Here is a 23,946-nt window from a genome sequence, read left to right as displayed (position 1 = left end):
GAGAAAAGTAGATGAGACAGACAGCTGGTCTTCAAAGGTTTACACAGTTATTGACTCCTTTTCCTCTTTCAGAGTCAGACACACACACAGATGGAAGAAGTACAGACAGACAGCTAGTCTTTAAAGATTTACTGACCTCTTCTACTCTCTCAAACAGACAGAATAGTTCAGACAGCTACTCTTTGAAGGTTTATTCAATTACTGACCCCTTTTCCTCCACCAGACAGACAGACAGAAGTAGTTCAGACAGACAGCTGGTCTTTGAAGGTTTACTGACCCCTTCTCCTCCATCATCTCCTGCATCTCCATGCACTTCAACTCCACACGACGCTTGCGGTCATGGCTGGCGATGTCGGCGTTGGGCTGGCGGCCCACTGCCTTTTCCCCACGGCCACTCTCGTCCTCCCCACGGCCGTCCATGGCGCGGTCCTTGCCACGCTTCACGGAGGACGTGTTCTTCTGTACAAAGCCGTTGGTGCCACTGCCGCGGGACGTGGCAAGGCCGATGCCGTTGTACATCACGTCTCTCTCCCCTCACCCTCCGCCTGGGTCATCAGAGCAATATACAAATCACACACATATAAAACCAAACAACAAATATCATAATGATAATATATTAACCTCTTCAGTGCCCCATGATGTATATTTATATAAATACTTTGATGTGTCCATAGCCACTAGTCAGAAAGCTTGATACGTGTCTGCTTCAATTGTCCGTGAGGAGCAACAGCCAATCATGCTCTGTATGATAATATTTGGATGTTATTGTCAGTACTCCAATCACAATGCTTTCAAAATGGCAAATGACAAACCACAACCTTGAAAGAATAGTGTGTTCCAACTATATTACATAAAAATAAAGAGAGAGATTTTGACATCTTATTGGATGGTTTGCTTGACTGACTGAATGTTAGAACATTTGATAATTTGCAGACAGGAGGGAGAGTGGGGGTAGCTGATGAGCTAGATGTAGCCAACAAAGGAGAGAAAGCTGAGAGGGGGATGAGCATAGCTCTGTGGTTGACCTAGAGACTGAGTTGACCTTAAATAGAAACCATCCACTTATTCTGGGCAAGGCGGTAAGGAGAGCATGATGAAGTGTGGTGAACAGTTCCATGGGAGTTGTATTATGTGTACAAAATGGTTAAAAAAAAAACCATGCTTGCATTGATTGAACATTTAAGTCTCCTGGCGAAATTATGAGCAGTGCTCCCCCCCCCTCCTCTGCACTGTGGGCCAATTGGGTCATCATTAACCTCTTTGATAGTGTCTGAAAGTGAGCATAAAATCAGTGGGCATGACGCAGACAAGAGCTGCAATTGAAGGACTTGTATACAATCACTGTGCTAAATGAACTTCTAACTATCTGAATTTGATAGACTGTTCATTTTGCTTTCGTGAAAGGGGTTATGTATACTTTACTGCAGTAGTTTACATGCAAGAATTTATTGTTAATTATTACCCCCTGCAACCCAAAACATTATTACCCCCTACAACCCAAAACCACCTGGCAAATAGGAAGCACAACTCAAAATAATGCTTGGCACTTAAGAGGTTAATAATATATTAACAAAAACATCCTGTCAAAATCTAGCAACCTGCCAACTTTATGATTTGCTGACAAAATACCAGTGCTAAAGTTTCTCCCTCTCTCTCTCTCTCTCACACAGTCACACAGAGCAGGTTTCACAGTACTAGGGTCAGACTCAGATCACTTATTTTTGTGGCTCCAATCTTGTGAGTTTCTGCAAATCCTATATGTTTTACAATTTATTTGTAAAAATGTGAAGAATAATTTATTTTTTTCTTCCAAATGTTGTCTTTTATTTGCATTAGACATGAAGATGTGTGGCTCAGGGTCATGAGAAAAGAGACTGATGCCATTTCCCTATTCCACACAAGCCTAAAGCTAAAGTTAAACAATTTCTTGCATTTATGCCATACACACATTTTCATGAAAAACTCTTTTTATCATAGAATAACACATTATCTTCATTGTTCATGATTTGACAGAGAAGCTCTGAATAAAGCGATGACCTGTGCATGCATATTTTTCCATTCTCCAAAGTACACCAAAGTAGAGAAGCTATCGTGAATGAAAATTTCAATTTTTAGTTTTCGTTTTTCTGACTATATCGACCTTGACAACTCACAACCAATGCATCCATACTATCTTTTGTCATAGAACTGTGAATGCTGGGGGCTTTTTTGAAGATTTAAAGGCTGCAATAGCCGAGTGGTTGAAGCACTGGACTTTTGATCTGAAGGTCCTGGGTTTGAATTTTGTTGACGGTGCCTGGTGGGTTAAGGGTGGAGATTTTTCCGATCTCTCGGGTCAACATACATGCAGACCTGCCAGTGCCTAACACCCTTCATATGTATATCATGCAGAAGATCAAATATGCACATTAAAATTCTGTAATCCATGTCAGCACTGAGTGGGTTATGGAAACAAGAACATACCCAGCATGTACACCCCCAAAACAGGGACCCCAAAAACAGAGTATGGCTGCTTACATGGTGAGATAAATAAACAAATTGGTCATAAATGTAAAATCTTACATGCCTGAGTGTGTATGCGTGCGTGACTTAAACCTGACTGCATGACACTGGAAATGAATGATGAGTGCCCAATGGCAGCTGACAGTCGGCTCTACCCAGGTAAGCAGCCTGTTGTACAAATGACCCCATGTTTGTAAAGCACTTAGAGCTTGGTCTCCAAACAAGGATAGGTGCCATAAAAGTATCCATATGATCATGATTCATTCAATCATCATTTAAAATCATAGTATCACTCGGGGTCCAAAAGATTGGTCCATGGGTGCGTTGTATTTCATATTCCTGAAAATTTGAAGTGTATTTTGTTAAAATCGTGATAAGCGTAGATTGAAAACATATGGTTGCAAAGATAGCTGTGATATCCATCAATCTTTTAAATTATGAAGTGTTTGCTATCTCTTACAATACTTTAATCGCATAAATAATATTGCTATCTCTTTCAATACTTTAACTCTCTCCATACGAATGGCGAAAGAGACAACGTTAACAGCGTTTCATCCCAATTACCATCATCAAACTATTGCAAGCGGAACGCTCTTATACTGAAGAGGTGAATGTTGACAAAGAATACCACAGTTCTGACGATGGAAGCTAAAGGTTGGGTCATTAAGACACCCACTGGACATCCGAGGGGTCTGTGTAGAGGAGAAGAGAGGACTGGCCGTACTGAGTGAGTTAATCGCATCGGTGATATTAAGAAAAGAGTCAGTTTCATTATTTTTTGTGTGATAAGGCATCCAGAATAGGGAAGCACAGAAACAGAGACTGCAAACACCTGAAATGGAAGCAAATACAAATAAACATATAAATATTTTGAAACAAAGAGATACAAGTTGGCTTTTGCAAATCTATGGAGAGACAACCGACTACCAATCTGTGTTGAAATGCAGGGCTTTGTCATGAGGTGGCCTCCCTTGACACACATCAATCTCCCTGTCTTCCCCTACAGTACCTGCTCCCTGTTGCCCAGGACATTAAGTCTTGAGCTGACTGACGCTCTTTTATCTATCTCATCTGTAACATTGTTTTAAATGTCTTTGCTTGATCTGTGGAATATTCTCAACATAAGTAAATCCTGAATTGAGTTTAAAGTGCCACAGAGCCACTATTTAGCATAACATGCATTTAGTGTGAGCACTATCAAAAACAGAAATTAGAAAAAAATTTTTAGAGAAAAAAAAAGTCAGGTAACTTGATTAGCCAAGTAGCTCTAACATGATGCCAAATCCCCTTATCTATTTTATTAATTTTTAGGACTGCATCCTGCTCTATTCAATATTAGCAGTGTCTCTGAAACCGACTAAAAAAAATGCAAAGACATGAGTCACTAAGTGCATTTCTAGTGGGAATCAGTCTGCTTTAAATCAGTCATATCATCAAGATATGTTGTCTTCTCTGTCATTGGAAAACCACCTGTTTCCAACTGTCAGCAAAGCTCATAAATTCTAGCATTACTAACCTGGATTATGGATCTACTGTGATCATTGATGTTACACTGTTACTATTGCGGCCAACGAATAAGGACCTATTTTTCTGCTTCTAAAGAACCCACGGGTGATGAATACAGTTTTGCTTCTGGAAGATAATAATGTTTAAACTCCCATGTGGTTCTGGAGAGAAAAGGATTTTTTTGTTGTTCAAATCATACTAGTGCACACTGCCATAACCATAAACGAGTCACATGTAATCTATCAGCAAAAATTAACACTCTAGTTAATAAACCTATACTATAAAATTTCCCCAAATATGTCTTGTATCTGCTGTCAAGTTCTGTACAGTACGGACCATGGCTGTTTTTGCAGTTGCTTGCGGTCAAATGTTTTCAACTTCCACGTATGTTTTTCACAAGATGAATGCTTCATGAGCTAACTTTCTACTTTCGCATTTACTGATTAAGTTGTCATACCGCTTATTTTTCCGTAAATTCGTTCCACGCTATGGTCAGAATAAACGTCAACTTCATAGGAACACGACTGTGCTTGTTTTTGGGGTGTTTGTTGACATGTGTTTGGTTTTTTTTCCTTCAAAATGATGGCAATCAACACTGCTGTGGAAAAAAACAGATTGAAAAGAAACCAAAAAATACATGTGCAATTAATATTCACATTGCTATATTACATACCAATGTGTGGGTTGTCGAAGTAACACGTCTCTAAATTGCCACTTGCTGTGTGTCTTTTTCAGGAAAACTGTGTACACTAATTTATGTCAATCTTCGCAACCTGCGCATGAAAGGCGGAAATGACGTTTGACAGTTGATTTGGGGAAATACCCCATTTGGGAATGTACTGTTTGCAAATGTAGCAAAAGTCGAGGAGGAAACGATGTCATTCGTTTGTTTATATACAAAGCATTTTTGTTTTGAAGACGCGCTGTAATGGAGACAGCAGCATAGAAAAGAATAACAGGTTTTTTTTGGCAAAACATCAATCTCATTCTCTACTCCCTCCGCATTTTCACGCAACCTAAGCTGGTGCAGTTTTGTGGGGGGCAGGCATCGAGATCGTATGTTTATAGGTCAGTGGGGGCAGGCTGGGTGATGGCCGACTGGAGGCAGTGCTGTCCAATCATCTTTTTACAGTCCATGCCCATGTCAGGTGATCAACCTTACTGACTTGCTACAGCCGTCCAAGAAGCCCAGTGGAATACTATTAATTAATGTTAATTTGAAAATGAAGATACGACATCAACTGAATTCAACGCCGGTACATTAACGTGCAAGGTCATAAACATGTCAGTGGTTATTAAACACACAGACACATTTATAAATGGTAAAGGATTGTAAAAATAGAATAAAATCAAAATCGAAAAAGAGAAAAGAACGAAATGAAATTTTAAAAAAGAAAAGAAAAGAATGAAATAGAATTGGGGAAAAAAAAAAAAGAAAAAAAAAATGCCAGCGCAGAAGAATCAGTCTTCAGACGAATAACAAAAACCGAGAGAGAAAAAAAGATGTTAGCACACGTGGACAAAACGTTTAAACAGCGCGCGCGTGTGTGTGTGTGTGTGTGTGTGTGCGCGCGCGCCCGTGTGTATGTTGCCGCGCGCGTGTGACACTGACAGTGTTTGTGTGACGGTGAACGCACGCGCGCCCGTGTGTATCAGGGTTTGCAGGGAGAGACTGAGAGGGAAAATCGGGATCAGCAGCCCGATACTCCCCCGTGTCGGATATTCCCCCGAGTCGATACTGCCCCCAAATCTCTCAGATTCTCTCTCTCTCTCTCTCTCTCTCTCTCTCTCTCTCTCTCATTTTCTCTTTAAATTCTCTCATTTTTCTCTCATTTTCTCTTTAAATTCTCTCATTTTTCTCTCTCTCTCCCCCTTCTCAGTTTCTGACGGTTAGTTTCTCAGTCTAACTGTTATTCTGTTATCAACATCATATGACTTGGACTTCGCCTCGACTGTTGTGCTGCTCACCTTAATTTTCTTTTGATGACTGTGTTAGTGACTGTCCGCCTACGTGACCACTCTGAGTGTCTCCAATGCCGCTGAATCAGTGAACAAAAGATTTTTTGCCTCCCTAAAAAAAAAAAAGATACCATTATTCAAATAATATTCATTATTTCATTCGTCAGTTCAGTCTGTCTCTCACCCACTCCTTTCCGGATCTCTCTTACTGATACAATATTCAACAGACCATGTCTCTATGTCTCTTTCTCTGTCTTTCTGTCTGCCGTCTCTTATATACACAGACTGTGCCAATATGTCAGTGTGCCGCGTGCGAGTGCGTGCGTGCGTGCGTGTGTGTGTGTTTGTGTTCGATCGGTCCATATATGTATTAATTCCATGCACTAGTACACACGCAGACACACACATATGCACACACACATAGTCTCTCCATCTCTCTCTCTCTCTCTCTCTCTCTCTCCCATGCACGTGCACGAGCACACACACTAGAGACAGATATGCACACACTCACTCACTCACTCACTAACTCTCTCTCTTTTTCTCTATATGTCTGTCTGTCTATCTATCTGTCTCACACACAAGCGGACACCCTCCTACTCTCCGAACCACACACGAACTCATATACGCGGCCACCCCCCCACCCCCCTCTGGAGGGTGTGTGTGTGTGTGTGTGTGTGTGTGTGTACGCAGAGAGAGTGGGTGAGGGAAGAATGGACAGAGATATACCAATGTACTTATTTGGTCTCTCTCTCTCTCTGTATATATGTATATGTATATATATATATATTTATATATATATATATGTGTGTGTGTGTGTGTGTGTGTGTGTGTGTGCGTTTATGTCACTGATATATTCAATCCAACTTCACTCCTGTTGTGGCAATATTACCACTGAGTTATTTCCGTCCCTCCCCTGTCTCACTGTCTAATTCTTCATCAAGATCAAAATCTCTGTTCAGTCTTTAGGATATCGTCTTATCATGCACGGAATATGATATATCTAATAAACAGTAGCTTAAAAAGACGCGCACACACTCAAACAAATAAATGTAAATCTATATCCATACCTCCCCCAACCCTCTCTTGGTGTGTGTGTGTGTGTGTGTGTGTGTGTGTGTGTGTGTGTGTGTGTACCGAAGGAATATATATATATATATATATATATATATATATGTTTATTTGGTGTGTGTGTGTGTGTGTGTGTGTGTGTGCTGAGAGAGAGGGAAGAATGGAGAGATATATCTTTGTATTTATTTGTAGCACGTGCGCGGGCGCACGTGTGTATATATATATATATGTGTGTGTGTGTGTGTGTGTGTGTGTGTGTGTGTGATGTTGAAGCCAGTTACTTATTATTTAATCCCGTGCATGACAGGACTTTATCCTTAAGACTGAATAGATTACACTTTGATCATGATGAAGAATTAGACAGAGACAGGAGGGTGGTGTGGAGAGGGACGGATATCACTCAGTCAGTTGTTGAATATTGGCAGTAAGGGGACTGAAGGTGAATATTCCCTCTGTTAGGCAAAGGGCAGTCATTTCCGACCAAATCATTAGGTGTGTTTTTTGTTGTTTTTTTCACCACAACGACATAATAATGTAATAATGTAATAATGTCAAATGAAATTATGCAAGAACATTATATGAAATGAATTTGGGGCTTTAGTATCATTGATGAAACAGTAAAGATGGGGAAGTTAAAAGGGAATCCCCCGGTCAAAGAAAATATGCTAAAACTCAGTGATAAAAGTGGAGACACCAGGACATTATGAGTATTTTAGTTTGGTTGGGTGGCACTGCAGGGGAGATAAAGCTGTTAAAATTTATTTGTGTGTGTGTGTGTGTGTAAATAATCAATAAAAACGGAACGAAAATATACATTTTTTAAATACGACGAGCAGTAACTTTTTGACATACACAACTGATTAATTTATTTAAAGTATTATAAATCATATAACATGAATTATTCTTGCTAAACCTTACAGCAGCAAAACGTTATGCGCGTGCGTATTTCTTAGGCATCCTTCAGTTTCGCAAGACTATGGAGTTGTGCTCTAGGTGTGTATTCTGGTATAGCGTCGGGTGTGGCTGGCCAGTCCGACGCGGGAATGACAGTCCCTGTGGCAGAGGGCACAGCTGAAGTCTGACGCTGGGCTGCAGCCTCCCTTCTCATTCTCTTTAACTCATGCTGCTGAGCGGCGAGTGTCTCTTCGAACTTGGAAAGACCTTTCTGCACAGTCTGTCTCCATGCTGACCGTTCGAGGGCTGTTGCTTCCCAATTGTTCTGGTCGATGTTCAAGGCTTTTAGGTCCCTCTTGCACACGTCTTAGAATCGCAGCTGTGGTCTGCCTGTGGGACGTTTTCCCCGCTGCACAAGTTCTCCGTAGAGGAGGTCTTTGGGGATCCGTCCGTCGTCCATGCGCACGACATGGCCGAGCCAGCGCATACGTCTCTGTTTCAGCAGCGTGTGTATGTGTGTGAAAGAATTGAAAACATGAACAATCCATGCAAACACTGACGCATAACCCCACCCCTCAAAACCATATGCCTTATGATATGCCATATCATACAACTTAATTAATTAATTAATTAATTAATATATTTTCCCCATGTTTATATGTTGCTAATCATATTATATTATATTGTTTATTAATGCTTAATGATACCGATTCAAATCTTTGTTGATTAGTCAAGTTCGCTTACTGTAACATCAGCATTTCGTTCTGAGGGGAGTAGGGGAGACTATTGAATAAAGCCTTCTTGTGCAGTAGTTTGCTCCCTTTTGGGTGAAGGTGGAAATGTGTTAGCCCTATCAAAGAAATAACAATTTTGTATGGATACGTCTTTGTGTCTTTTGACATCATTGCAGTATTGTACATGCTAATGATCCTATGGAATCTTACACACACTCACGCGCGTGCGCGAGCGCACATATACACACACTGTGACACACACACACACAAACTCATACACACTGACGCACACACACACACACACACACACACACACTGACGCACACACACACACACACACACACTGACGCACACACACACACACACACACACACACACACACACACACACACACACACACACACATGCACGATCACGGTATATTTAAAAAAAAAATTCTCCTTCATCTTTCTGTTCTTTGAAAGTTTCATTCGTTTTTGTTTATTTTCTTGATTATAGAAAAAAAAGGAGAAAAGAATAATATGGACATATAGTAGTAGGAGTAATTTCACCTAAGAATACGGGTGGATATGTGGTAAGCAGTAGTAACAGTAGTATTAGTCGTATCGCTGGACGGGTCGCCTTAATTAAGGATGTTGCCTGATGCATGATGTTGTTTGTTGTGCAGGTACGATGTTTCAGAATAATATGGACGTGAAGAAGTAGGAACAGTTTGAACTAAGTCATTCGGATGAGACGAAAAACCGAGGTCCCGTGTGCAGCATGCACTTAGCGCACTAAAAGAACCTACGGCAACAAAGGGTTGCTCCTGGCAAAATTCTGTAGAAAAATCCACTGCGATAGGAAAAACAAATAAAACTGCACGCAGGAAAAAAAAAAAGGAAAAAAAAGGGTGGCGCTGTTGTGTAGCGACGCGCTCTCCCTGGAGAGAGCAGCCCGAATTTCACACAGAGAAATCTGTTGTGATAAAAAGAAATACAAATACAAATACAAAACTAAGAATACTGACGGGTGAATATGTGGTTAGCAGTACGTAGTGATGGTAGTATTTTTTGTATTTGTGTTCGTATTTCTTTTTATCATAACAGATTTCTCTTTGTGAAATTCGGGCTGCTCTCCCCAGGGAGAGCTCGTCGCTACACTACAGCGCAACCCTTTAAAAAAATTTTTTTTTCCTGCGTGCAGTTTTATTTGTTTTTCCTATCGAAGTGGACTTTTCTAAAGAATTTTGCCAGGAACAACCCTTTCGTTGCCGTGGGTTCTTTTACGTGCGCTAAGTGCATGCTGCACACGGGACCTCGGTTTATCGTCTCATTCGAATGACTAGCGTCCAGACCACCACTCAAGGTCTAGTTAAGGGGGACTGATAAATATCGGCGGCAGAGCCGTGATTCGAACCAGCGCGCTCAGATTTTCTCGCTTCCTAGGCGGACGCGTTACCTCTAGGCCATCACTCCACTGTGGGTATTAGTCGTACCACAGGACGGATCGCCTTAATTAACGATGTGATGCATGATGCTGTTCGTTGTTGTGCAGGTGTGTTCCAGCTGAGCTTTCCCTTGGAATAAGTCACCAGCCTCGCTTCACACGTGGACGGCGATACTGGTGGACCCACAGAGACTGTGAATGACAAGTGGACGACCAGAGACAAGAAACAACACACACACACACACACATACACGAACGCGCACACACACACACACACACACACACACACACAGGCGCGCACGCACACACACACACACACACATACACACACATTGACACACACACACACACAAAAACAACACACACACACACACACGCGCGCGCGCGCGCACACACACACACACCACACACACACACACACACACACACACACAACACACACAACACACACACACACACACATACACACACACACACACGCACACACACACACATGCACGGACACACACACACACACACACACACACACACACACACTTTTCAGTGGATATGTATTGGTCTCCGACCGAGGAAAGGCGCTATAATTTTATACGTGTCCACATCATTCATTCATTCATTCATTCATCATGTATTGGTCTCCGACCGAGGATACGCATTAAATACGTGTCCACATCATTCATTCATCATGTATTGGTCTCCGACCGAGAATAGCCTGAGGCGCTATATACGTGTCCACATCATTCATTCATTCATTCAGTATTGGTCTCCGACCGAGGATAGACGCTATATACGTGTCCACATCATTCCTTCACTCACTCATTCATTCATTCATATATAATTTGTTGCATTACTGACAAAGATCATAATAACATTTCGCACACTTGCCGGCTAACATTACGTGAGTTACTGGTCAAGAAACCATCAACATCAGGACCACAGCGCACGACTGAGAAAAGTGTCATGACCATTGGTCACAGAGGGCTGACCGACCCCCCTTTATTCTTGATGCTGATTGGCTAACTGGGAGCACGTGGACGAACCGTGATTTGAAGGTCTGCCTCATAGAAACGCATGACATTTGCTCAGTGCACTAATTCACCTATCTTTCTCTCTCTATTTTTTTTTTTTTTTTTTTTTTTTTTTAAACCACCACCCCAGTGGTCCTGTTTCAGAGTTTGGCTGTCTCTGACTCCCTCAATCCGACTCTTTTTCTGGTCTCCCTGTGTCCCCGTCTGTCTGTCTCTCTTCCTGTCTCCCTGTGTCTCTGTATCTCTCTGTCTCTCTTCCTGTCTCTGTCTCTCTTCCTGTCTCCCTGTCTCTGTATCTCTCTGACTCTCCCTGTCTCTGTCTGTCTCTCTTCCTGTCTCCCTGTCTCTGTCTGTCTCTCTCCCTGTCTCTGTCTGTCTCTGTCTGTCTCTCTTCCTGTCTCCCTGTCTCTGTCTGTCTCTCTTCCTGTCTCTCTCTGTCTCTGTGTCTCTTCCTGTCTCCCTGTCTCTGTCTGTCTCTCTTCCTGTCTCTCTCTGTCTATGTGTCTCTTCCTGTCTCCCTGTCTCTGTCTATCTCTCTTCCTGTCTCCCTGTCTCTGTCTGTCTCTCTTCCTGTCTCCCTGTCTCTGTCTGTCTCTCTTCCTGTCTCCCTGTGTCTCCGTCTGTCTGTCTCTCTTCCTGTCTCCCTGTCTCTGTCTGTCTCTCTTCCTGTCTCCCTGTCTCTGTCTGTCTCTCTTCCTGTCTCCCTGTGTCTCCGTCTGTCTGTCTCTCTCCCTGTCTCCCTGTCTCTGTCTGTCTCTCTTCCTGTCTCCCTGTGTCTCCGTCTGTCTGTCTCTCTCCCTGTCTCTCTTCCTGTCTCCCTGTGTCTCCATCTGTCTGTCTCTCTTCCTGTCTCCCTGTCTCTGTCTCTCTCTCTTCCTGTCTCCCTGTCTCTGTCTGTCTCTCTACCTGTCTCCCTGTCTCTGTCTGTCTCTCTTCCTGTCTCCCTGTGTCCCCGTCTGTCTGTCTCTCTTCCTGTCTCCCTGTCTCTGTCTGCCTCTCTTCCTGTCTCCCTGTCTGTCTGTCTCTCTTCCTGTCTCCCTGTCTCTATCTGTCTCTCTTCCTGTCTCCCTGTGTTTCCGTCTGTCTGTCTCTCTTCCTGTCTCCCTGTCTCTGTATGTCTCTCTTCCTGTCTCCCTGTGTCTCCGTCTGTCTGTCTCTCTTCCTGTCTCCCTGTGTCTCCGTCTGTCTGCCTCTCTTCCTGTCTCCCTGTCTCCGTCTGTCTGTCTGTCTTCCTGTCTCTGTCTGTCTCTCTTCCTGTCTCCCTGTGTCTCCGTCTGTCTGTCTCTCTTCCTGTCTCCCTGTCTCTGTCTGTCTCTCTTCCTGTCTCCCTGTCTCCGTCTGTCTGTCTCTCTTCCTGTCTCCCTGTCTCTGTCTGTCTCTCTTCCTGTCTCCCTGTCTCTGTCTGTCTCTCTTCCTGTCTCCCTGTGTCTCCGTCTGTCTGTCTCTCTTCCTGTCTCCCTGTGTCTCCGTCTGTCTGTCTCTCTTCCTGTCTCCCTCTGTCTGTCTGTCTCTCTTCTTGTCTCCCTGTTTCTGTCTCTCTTCCTGTCTCCCTGTCTCTCTCTGTCTCTCTTTCTGTCTCCCTGTCTCTGTCTCTCTCCCTGTCTCTCCCTGTCTCTGACTGTCTCTCTCTTCATGTCTCTCTATCTGTCTCACACACACACCTCAACCAGCAACATGTGTTTTGACTGCGTGGACGTGGAGTGAGCGCGACAGATCTCTCTCTGTCTCTCTTTCTGTCTCCCTGTCTCTGTCTCTCTCCCTGTCTCTCCCTGTCTCTGACTGTCTCTCTCTTCATGTCTCTCTATCTGTCTCACACACACACCTCAACCAGCAACATGTGTTTTGACTGCGTGGACGTGGAGTGAGCGCGACAGATGACAAACATTTCACACGCTTGATAGAGTTTTCACATTGCTATTTCATCGTTGATGTAAGCTTTGTGATATGTATAATCATCATCTAATTATATCATATGTGCTGCTTCTCTTTCAAGATACTCTTTTATCGTGCCGGAATGATACAGTTTTCACACAGTCATTTCATTGTGGATGGAAGCTTTGTGATATGTATAATTATCATCTAATTAAGTGATACATGTGACAGCTGATTCTCTTTCGAGATACTCTTTTATCGTGAATGTCTGTTCTGATAAGAGAGGAAAAAAAAGAAGAAAAAAAAAAAAGAAGAAAAAAGCTTTTTCTCTGTTTCTTGTCCTTTTGTTGACTTGTATTCTGCCGGTTAATGCCTATCCAGTATAATATTATTAAACATCTATATATTAATTTTCTACTCTCTCAGTTCGTTCTTCTGTCTGTCTGTCTGTCTCTGTGCGTGCGTAACTAAAACCTGAATGAATAACACAGGAAACGGATGATGAGCGCCCCGGCAATGACAGTTGTCAGTCGGCTCTACTCAGGTACAGACACAGCCTGTTGTGCAAATGGAAATCTTCTTCTTCTTCTTCTGCGTTCACTCGTATGCACACGAGTGGGCTTTTACGTGTATGACCGTTCTTTACCCCGCCATGTAGGCAGCCATACTCCGTTTTCGGGGGTATGTTCTTGTTTCCATAACCCACCGAATGCTGACATGGATTACAGGATGTTTAACGTGCGTATTTGATCTTCTGCTTGCATATACACACGAAGGGGGTTCAGGCACTAGTAGGTCTGCACATAAAATTATGTTGACCTGGGAGATTGTAAAAATCTCCACCCTTTACCCACCAGGCGCCGTCACCGTGATTCGAACCCAGGACCCTCAGATTGACAGTCCAACGCCGCTTTAACCACTCGGCTATTGCGCCCGTCGTGCAAATGGAAATGATTCCGTACTTGTACTTGAAAGCGTTTAATGCTTGCACGGTCACCGACTGAGGGTTGGCGCTGTAGAAGTATCCATAATCATGCTAATTTACTTTTATTATCATTTTCACAGCTACAGCAACAATAAATATCTCACACGGCTTTTTGCCAGAAGACGTAAATTGAAGCTACACTCATCACATTTTCTCTTTCTCTTACTCTCCTCTGCGCAGGGACGAAGTCTAAAAATAATTATTAAAAAAAAAGAAGAAGAAAAAGAAAAAAAAGGAAAAAAAAAAAAGAAAAAAAAAGTGAGACTCCAACACAAGGTTGAAGGAAGACTGTTTTTATAATAATTGTCCGCAATTTTTTTTTTTTTTTTTTTTTTTTTTTTTGAGAACGTGGTCTCTCAGTCCTGAGCACTTTCGGCATTTGAATGGCCCAGAGACAGGACGTACAGCCAGTTAGTTAACACGGCCATCACACGTGCACAGCCACTGGACGACAAGAGGAGAAGCCGCACAGCTGCCGCTATACATACCTGGATTCCATTCCTCATCTTGTGCCGCGGGTATGGAGGAATCCGATACAACAGTTCATCGTTCTCACTTCAGGACGGTAAGTCCGGCAAGGTATGCCACCTTTTTATTTCTGTGTAGACTTCACACCGTTTTACTTGGCCATTAAGTCATGACACCTGTTCTTTACGGGCATACTTCACACGTACCGTTCTACTTGGGGCAGTAAATCCTGACCCTGTTGTTTATGTGCACACTTCACACTTACCGTTCTACTTGGGGCAGTAAGTCCTGACACCTGTTGTTTATGTGTACACTTCACACGTACCGTTCTACTTGGGGCAGTAAATCCTGACCCTGTTGTTTATGTGTACACTTCACACTGTTTTACTTGGGGCAGTAAATCCTGACCCTGTTGTTTATGTGCACACTTCACACGTACCGTTCTACTTGGGGCAGTAGGTCCTGACACCTATTGTTTATGTGCATACTTCACACGGTTCTACTCGGTCAGTAAGTCCTGACACCTGTTGTTTATGTGTACACTTCACACGTACCGTTCTGCATGGGGCAGTAAGTCCTGACACCTGTTGTTTATGTGTACCCTTCACACCGTTCTACTTGGGGCAGTAAATCCTGACCCTGTTGTTTATGTGCACACTTCACACGTACCGTTCTACTTGGGGCAGTAAGTCCTGACACCTGTTGTTTATGTGTACACTTCACACTGTTTTACTTGAGGCAGTAAATCCTGACCCTGTTGTTTATAGGCACACTTCACACGTACCGTTCTACTTGGGGCAGTAAGTCCTGACATCTGTTGTTTATGTGTACCCTTCACACCGTTCTACTTGGGGCAGTAAGTCCTGACATCTGTTGTTTATGTGTACACTTCACACAGTTCTACTTGGGGCAGTAAGTCCTGACACCTGTTGTTTATGTGTACACTTCACACCGTTCTACTTGGCCAGTAAGTCCTGACACCTGTTGTTTATGTGCACACTTCACACCGTTCTACTTGGCCAGTAAGTCCTGACACCTGTTGTTTATGTGCACACTTCACACGTACCGTTCTACTTGGGGCAATAAGTCCTGACACCTGTTGTTTATGTGCACACTTCACACCGTTTTATTTGAGGCAGTAAATCCTGACCCTGTTGTTTATGTGCACACTTCACACGTACCGTTCTACTTGGGGCAGTGAGTCCTGACACCTGTTGTTTATGTGTACACTTCACACCGTTCTACTTGAGGCAGTAAATCCTGACACCTGTTGTTTATGTGCACACTTCCCACGTACCGTTCTACTTGGGGCAGTAGGTCCTGACACATGTTGTTTATGTGCATACTTGACACGGTTCTACTCGGTCAGTAAGTCCTGACACCTGTTGTTTATGTGTACACTTCACACGTACCGTTCTGCTTGGGGCAGTAAGTCCTGACACCTGTTGTTTATGTGTACCCTTCACACCGTTCTACTTGGGGCAGTAAATCCTGACCCTGTTGTTTATGTGCACACTTCACACGTACCGTTCTACTTGGGGCAGTAAGTCCTGACACCTGTTGTTTATGTGTACACTTCACACCGTTCTACTTGGGGCAGTAAGTCCTGACACTTGTTGTTTATGTGCACACTTCACACAGTTCTACTTGGGGCAGTAAATCCTGACACCTGTTGTTTATGTGCACACTTCACACGTACCGTTCTACTTGGGGCAGTAAGTCCTGACACCTGTTGTTTGTGTGTAAACTTCACACCGTTCTACTTGGGGCAGTAAGTCCTGACATCTGTTGTTTATGTGCACACTTCACACGTACCGTTCTACTTGGGGCAGTGAGTTCTGACACCTGTTGTTTATGTGTACACTTCACACCGTTCTACTTGGGGCAGTAAGTCCTGACACCTGTTGTTTATGTGTACACTTCACACCGTTCTACTTGGGGCAGTAAGTCCTGACACCTGTTGTTTATGTGTACACTTCACAAGTACCGTTCTGCATGGGGCAGTAAGTCCTGACACCTGTTGTTTATGTGTACCCTTCACACCGTTCTACTTGGGGCAGTAAATCCTGACCCTGTTGTTTATGTGTACACTTCACACGTACCGTTCTGCATGGGGCAGTAAGTCCTGACACCTGTTGTTTATGTGTACCCTTCACACCGTTCTACTTGGGGCAGTAAATCCTGACCCTGTTGTTTATGTGCACACTTCACACGTACCGTTCTACTTGGGGCAGTGAGTCCTGACACCTGTTGTTTATGTGTACACTTCACACTGTTTTACTTGGGGCAGTAAATCCTGACCCTGTTGTTTATGTGCACACTTCACACGTACCGTTCTACTTGGGGCAGTAAGTCCTGACACCTGTTGTTTATGTGCACACTTCACACGTACCGTTCTACTTGGGGCAGTAGGTCCTGACACCTGTTGTTTATGTGTACCCTTCACACCGTTCTACTGGGGGCAGTAAATCCTGACACCTGTTGTTTATGTGCACACTTCACATCGTTCTACATGGCCAGTAAGTCCTGACACTTGTTGCTTATGTGCACACTTCACACGTACCGTTCTACTTGGACAGTAAGCCCGGCAAGGTATACCACCTGTTGTTTATGTGCACACTCACAAAAAAGCTAAAGACCACTTCAAGAAAAGCAGGTATGCTTTCATGAAAAAAAAGAGAAAAAAAAAAAGAATCAATGTTTCAGCCCCCGCTCCCCGAAAAAAGAAGTTATTCATGGGTTTATCAAAGGATGTGGTTTTCCGTTGTAAAAAGGAAGTGCAAGTGTAAAGAAAGCACTTCTGATTATGTGATGTACTTTTATTACATTAGCATCAGCGCTGCTCCACTGTTTTTACTTCAGTTCAAAGTCTCTCCACTTTCAGTGATATCTGATCACTGGTCTAAAATTACATGGATAGCGCATGCCTTCATTGAGCCCCTTTGCGAACTGGTGCCAGCGGAAGTGTTCAATCAGCCATGTTGCTTCTCGTGTCAGTATTGCGCGAAGCGGTGACTTCATATGTGTAGCCGAGCGTTCAGCTGGCTTCACGACAAGCTTTCACTTGCTCTCGGCATTAGTTAACTCTCTCCATACGAACGGCGAAAGAGACGACGTTAACAGCGTTTCACCCCAATTACCACCATCAAAATATTGCAAGCGGAAGGCTCTTATACTGAAGAGGTGAATGTTGACAAAGAGGACCACAATTCTGACGACAGAAGCTAAAGGTTGGGTCATTGAGACACCCACTGGACATCCGAGGGGTCTGTGTTGAGGGGAAGAGAGGGCTGGCCGTACTGAGTGAGTTAAGTTGACATTCCTGTGTGTGTCTCCACTGCAAGTTTGCACCACGTGTTACTGCACTGTTTCCCTGTAATAACTTTGGTAGATAAACCTTTGGCAGATTTCAATCAAGACATGCCATTTGGCATGTCGTGGGGGCAAGCATAACACGATTTCATTGAAGATACACGGTTACAGTTCAGAAACTACCACCAGTTAGCAGACGACTTGTCAACGGACTGACGACCGGATACGAGAAACAATATGGCGTCCAGTTGGCGTCAGCTTTCCTGGCCAATGAGCTATCCATTTATTTTTTTTAGCACAGTGTATCTAATTCACTGTTTACCGGACATGCAAAATTATTTCACCATTCACGAAAGAAGAAAACTGTGCAAGTTCCAGAGTGGTCCTTGTGAATCCTGTATGTTTGTTTATTCCGCAGCCAACTACAGGGTGGAGAAAAAAGACAAAGACATTTCCGGGTCTGTCAGAGTGCACATGGCCTTAAGAAATTGAGAGGATATTAAAAACCAAGAGAGGATGCTTTTGCAACATAACTGGGGCGGACAGGCCATTTGAATTATGCTCAGCTATATCGGATGAATCATATTTTCTGGATAAATGTATATGATGTATAATGATTCGAGATCGTGTGCCCTAATGACTGTTGATACACAGTTGTTGAATTTCCAATTTTCAATTGACTCGTCAGACGGCATTGACATCAAAAGCTCCTTCAAATTTCAAGTTCTCTGTTACAACTGAACTTTTTAAAATTTATTTTTTTTTACTCTTAGCTAACAAGATATATATACATACATACATATAAATATATGGTTGTAGCGAGTCCTATCAGTCGCAGGTCAAGAAACCTTTCTTTCATCCAGACACATTACACACTGCCTTACAATCAGTTCATAAGCACACACACACACACACACACACACACACACACACACACACACACACACACACACACATTGAATGAGTGACAGGGATAGAAACACTCGCACACACTCACTCACAAACAGATATATATATATATATATATATATATATATATATATATATATATATATATATATATATATATATATATATATATATTTGAGGCTAACTGATCGACGTCGGCTCATTCAGAATGAGCCTTTTCGTTTTGTTTGCATTTTGGAGCGTCAAACCAGCGAAGGCATTCTGTGTGTGTGTGTGTGTGTGTGTGTGTGTGTGTGCGTGCGTGCGTGCGCGCGCGCGCGCGTGTGTGTGTGCTTCATTTCAGCGTTTAAATGCATGTTTTAAACGTCGGTATTGTCATTGCACAGCGAAGTTGAGGATGTTTTACATGGAAAGGCACTTAAAAATTGAATTCTTCTTCTTATTATTCATTATTATTATAAAAAAAAAGCATACATCAAAAGAAAATACATCAATTTTTAACGTGCTCCTTATACGTAGACCAGTTGCATGTATGGAAACCAATTTATTGTAATTGCATTAAAAGACAGATTTGTAAGAGATACATATTTCTCTGTTTCATATACACGTCTCAGCCCCATGGCTAAACTTGACCGGTCAGATTTGACCCCAGGGTAAAAACCGACGGGGGTATGAATAAGCTGCCGCACCGGTACTTTACGTATTCGTCAGAGTGAAAGGTGTTGCATACCTTCCGTGGGTTATCATTAGAAGAAAAAAAAAAAAAAGAAAAAAGAAAAGAAAAAAAAAGCGAAACCTCTTTTGATTTGATAGCAGCTCTTATGTTCAAGGACACACTATTTGTAATGACGTGAGGGGGTGTGAGTGTATGAGGGAGCATAAACTGGATCTACACGAGATATATCTGCCACGAACCGGTTTTCCTTGTTTACATTACATTCACAGTCGGCCTTTTGAAAAAAAACAAAACTGACGCGTGTCCTGGTCCTAAAATGCGTTCTGTCCTTGACTTGGACCAAGCAATTAAGACTGCTGACACACTGTGGAGTGATGGCCTAGAGGTAACGCGTCCGCCTAGGAAGCGAGAAAGTCTGAGCGCGTTCGTTCGAATCACGGCTCAGCCACCGATATTTTCTCCCCCTCCACTAGACTTTGAGTGGTGGTCTGGACGCTAGTCAATCGGATGAGACGATAAACCGAGGTCCCGTGTGTAGCATGCACTTAGCGCACGTAAAAGAACCCACGGCAACAAAAGGGTTGTTCTTGGCAAAATTCTGTAGAAAAATCCACTTCGATAGGAAAAGCAAATAAAAACAAACTGCACGCAGGAAAAAAAAAAGAAAGAAAAAGGGTGGCGCCACCCTTTTTTTTTTCTTTTTTTTTGTGGTATTTTTCCTGCGTGCAGTTTGTTTTGTGACGCGTTCTCCTTGGAGAGAGCAGACTGAATTTCACACAGAGAAATCTGTTGTGATAAAAAGAGATACAGATACAAATACAAATACACTGTCAGTTTATGAACCGAAAATGAACTTTAACTGACTGACAAAATTTTGGCCACTTATTCATGAACAAGCACGTGAAAAAAAAAAAAAAAAAAAGAAAAAAAAGAGAGAAGAAGAAGAAAAGAAAAGAAATATGCTGCATTTGAAAGTGCTATGATGAATCAGTGTCCTTCCAAACTAGTAAATGGAGCACACATTGATTAGCTAAACATCACAGCTAAGAGATTAATAAACAATGAGGCCAGGACCTTTTATATACCGGTGTGCTAGCTGAATTGGTGGCGAAGGCAGCATTGGCTTGAAGTTATGTACCTTGTGTGTGGAAAGAGTTACCACTCTTTACTATTTGTACTCACAGCTAAGAGTAACAAAATCTTTTACAAACAGAGTGAAAGAAATGTCCGACAGTCCTAGAAAACGTTTAAAAGATGCGACGGAGGGAAAAGGAAACTGAAAGAACCCAACAGATAAGAAGTTCTCATTCTATAAACTGAACACGAACTGACCACACAGCCGGGCAGCTGATGTCCAAAGACCAAGGTCATTGAGATAAGCTGGGGAGAAGAGGAGTCAGTGCTAACATGCCAGCATTGTAGCGACGTGTAAGTTGCCCAGGGCGAGTTTCTATCTCCTCAGAAACCCCACTTTCTTCTTTAGTAGGTTGCAGAAAGAACTTGATAAGGTAGTCAGTTCAACTAGTATCTCACGTGTGAACAGAATGTCATTATCTTACCCCGTTCCCCCCTTCTCCCCTTAAATGACTTATTTAACCCAAGGGAGGTTTATAACTTCGGCAGGCTTCCCTGCCACATTAATGCAGAAAAACTAAAAAAACAAAACAAAACCAACCCCCCCAAAAAAAACAACAACAAACAAACAAAACAAAACAAAAAAAACCGTCAACCAGTTTTCCTCCAAATTCAGAGACACGCGCGGACACAACCGGAAATACTGTAGAAGTTAGTTCCCTTCGCTTGCGATTTATGCATAATAATCATGTTGGCACTCTGAAGCTGTTTTGATGGAACAGAGTTTGACGCCCGAGCAAAGCTTAATATCAAGTCAGTGTAGATTATGCGATAAGGAAAGAATGCTAAATAGGTGCATGGCAGGCGATTCGATCCACTTGAAGACAGTAAGTCACATGAAAAGGAAGAGACCTACTTAATGCCGCGATAGCAAACTCAGTTGATAAAAAAAAGGTTCATATCTACCACTTATCCCCACAGCACAGACTGCGGCGCTCCCTCCCGCCTGTGTTTGTGTGTGTGTGTGTGTGTGTGTCCGTGTCAGTGTGTGTGTGCGTTACAGTGCATGCGACGGTGTGTTCGTTCTTTAGTTTAGCGTCTTTATATTATCAGTGATATTAGACGATGTGTGTGTGTGTGTGTGTGTGTGTGTGTGTGTGTGTGTGTGTGTGTTTGTGTGTGTGCGTGCGCGCGCGCAGGCGTGTACGCGCTCGTGTGTGTATAAATATATACAATATGTGTATGTATGGGCAGTTCGGCATTCCGAAGCTTTTTAGAACAGACAGATGCACGTGGTTCTTTATGATCTTGATTTGATTTGGCCATCACCAGTTTTGAGTGCTAGTCTGTATCAGCGGACGGTGACTCGGAAACACACCACAGACACACACAGTGATGGGGAATGTGGACAGTGAGAAAGATAATGACAATGACAATGTCACTGACCAACTTTTATCAGTGTCATCAGCAGTGAGCATGCTGTTTGAATTTGGGATTGTCTTCCTTTTGTAAAATGCGGGCCAGCTGAGGTAGATAGAGAAACGTTTAGAAGAGAGAGAGAGAGAGAGAGAGAGAGAGAGGGGGGGGAAGGGGTGGAGACAGAGAGAGGGAGAGAGAGAAAGAGAGAGAGAGAGAGAGGGAGGGAAAGGAGAGAGAGAGAGAGAGAGAGAGAGAGAGAGAGAGATAATGAGAGGAGAAAGGGATATACAGAGAGGGGGGAGGGGACACACACACACACACACACACACACACACACACACACACGACATGGAATGAGGCGTCCTGGACAAAAGTCCATTAAGTGTGACAGTAATAACAACAAAAAGAGCAGGAAAAAATTCTACACGTACACACAACCTACTGGTAAAAGCGTTGGACTTTCAGTCTGAGGGTTCTGCTTGGCAGATGTGGTGTAGCGTATATGGATTTGACCGAAAGCAGTGACGCCTCCTTGAGCTACTGATACTGATACTGTGTTCACGCATTCTCCACTGGGAGAGCAGTCCGAATTTCACACGGAGAAATCTTTTGTGAAAAAAAAAGAAAGAAAAAAAGGTGACACAACACTACACAACACACTATATTCCCAGACACTGACTTCGGGCCACACGTCACGTCATCAACATTATAAAGGAGGAGGAGGAAGAGGAGGAGGAGGAGGAGGAGGAGGAAAAGGGACATAGGTTTCGGTTAAAATCACAGGTGTGGTGGAAACACAAACGTTGTTGTTACTAAACAAAAGAGCAATTCAGTATCAGTATCAGTATAAGTAGCTCAACGAGGCGTCACTGTGTTCGGTCAAATCCATAATTATACGCTACACCACATCTGCCAAGCAAGAGCAGTTATGAATGATAATAACATGATGAGGATCGCACTGACAACTCTTGCGACAGGCCAAGGTTGCAACGATCACTCGAGTCGTCTTCAGTGTGTTTCACTTTGTTCTCAAGCATTGTCCGGTCACTGACCTTTTCGATTAAAAAAAAAAAAAAAAAAAAAAAAAATCACGTCAGCAAGTGTGTTCATCAATTCTTCCGAAGGGCTGTGTACGTGTTGGCCTGAACGATTTAATCCTTGATAATCCTTGACCAGAACTCAAGCCGTTAACCCACGACCGGCAAGAAATAGGAGAATGTTGGTGATGCGTTCAGCTCAACAGCAGTGCAGTGTCCCCTCCTCCCCCCCACCCCCTCCTCCTTCCCCATCGACCAAACCCGGTTTCGGGACAAGTCAAGGTGAATCGTTGACCTACTTAGTGACACAATGATATTATTTGAAAGTCCACTGGATTTTTTCAAAGCCCACTTGAAGAGCAAATTAATTAGCACGAGGACTGTCTTCATTCGTTTACCCTTCCATTTTTCTGTTGACGTCAACAACCGTTTTCGTGTGATGACGTCAGGGAGAACGAGAATGTGTAAACGGAGTAAGAAAATGGGGGAGGGGGAGGGGGGGGCCTGGGGGAGGGGAGGAAGAAAAAAAAGTCATCCATTTGAATTGTGAAATTCCACAAAGTGACACATTTTCCGCGGGTTCAGTCTAAAATAACTTCTCTGGAAAACGAACAAACAAACAAACAAAAAAAGACCAGCTTTGGTTATCCACCCGCGTTTCAGTTCCAGTTTTATTTGGAACCTGCATTTCAAGACTGGCAGAGAAATATAAGCCTGAGAGCTGCCTGGATTTATTTTCTTGTAGCTTTAATTAAACACTGTCACAGACCAAATCTTCATCTTCATGTAGGTCTAATTCCCCTCACCCCCCACCCCCCCTAGTAGTCTAATTCTCCTCACGCCCCCCCAGCCCCCCACACACACCCAGTAGGTCTAATTCCCCTCCCGCCCCCCTATTAGTAGTAGTAGTATTTTCATGTATTTATTATTTTTTAAAAACTAATTAATTAATTAATTAATTAATTATTTTCTCAAGGCCTGACTAAGCGCGTTGGGTTACGCTGCTGGTCATGCATCTGCTTGGCAGATGTGGTGTAGCGTATATGGATTTGACTGAACGCAGTGACGCCTCCTT

The 23,946-nt window shown here is 43.0% G+C and overlaps 1 protein-coding gene across 3 annotated transcripts in view; it reads right to left on the bottom strand.

Annotated features, from left to right (window-relative positions):
• Window positions 1-4,794, bottom strand: part of LOC143274749 (uncharacterized) — an 86,770-nt gene extending 81,976 nt beyond the window's left edge. For all 3 annotated transcript variants that reach the window (XM_076578663.1, XM_076578664.1, XM_076578665.1), the window contains exons 1-2: window positions 4,682-4,794; window positions 278-545 (exon numbers count right to left, since the gene is read on the bottom strand). In XM_076578663.1, coding sequence (XP_076434778.1) covers window positions 278-519 — 242 coding nt within the window. In that variant the 5' untranslated portion in view covers window positions 520-545; window positions 4,682-4,794. The remainder of the gene's footprint in view (window positions 1-277; window positions 546-4,681) is intronic.
• Between the last annotated feature and the right edge of the window lie 19,152 nt (window positions 4,795-23,946).

Source organism: Babylonia areolata, chromosome 29 (assembly GCF_041734735.1).
Source record: "Babylonia areolata isolate BAREFJ2019XMU chromosome 29, ASM4173473v1, whole genome shotgun sequence".
In the NCBI taxonomy this organism is placed as follows: domain Eukaryota; kingdom Metazoa; phylum Mollusca; class Gastropoda; order Neogastropoda; family Buccinidae; genus Babylonia; species Babylonia areolata.
The sequence above is the reverse complement of the archived record's forward strand: the minus strand, read 5'-3'. Positions and strand labels throughout refer to the sequence as shown.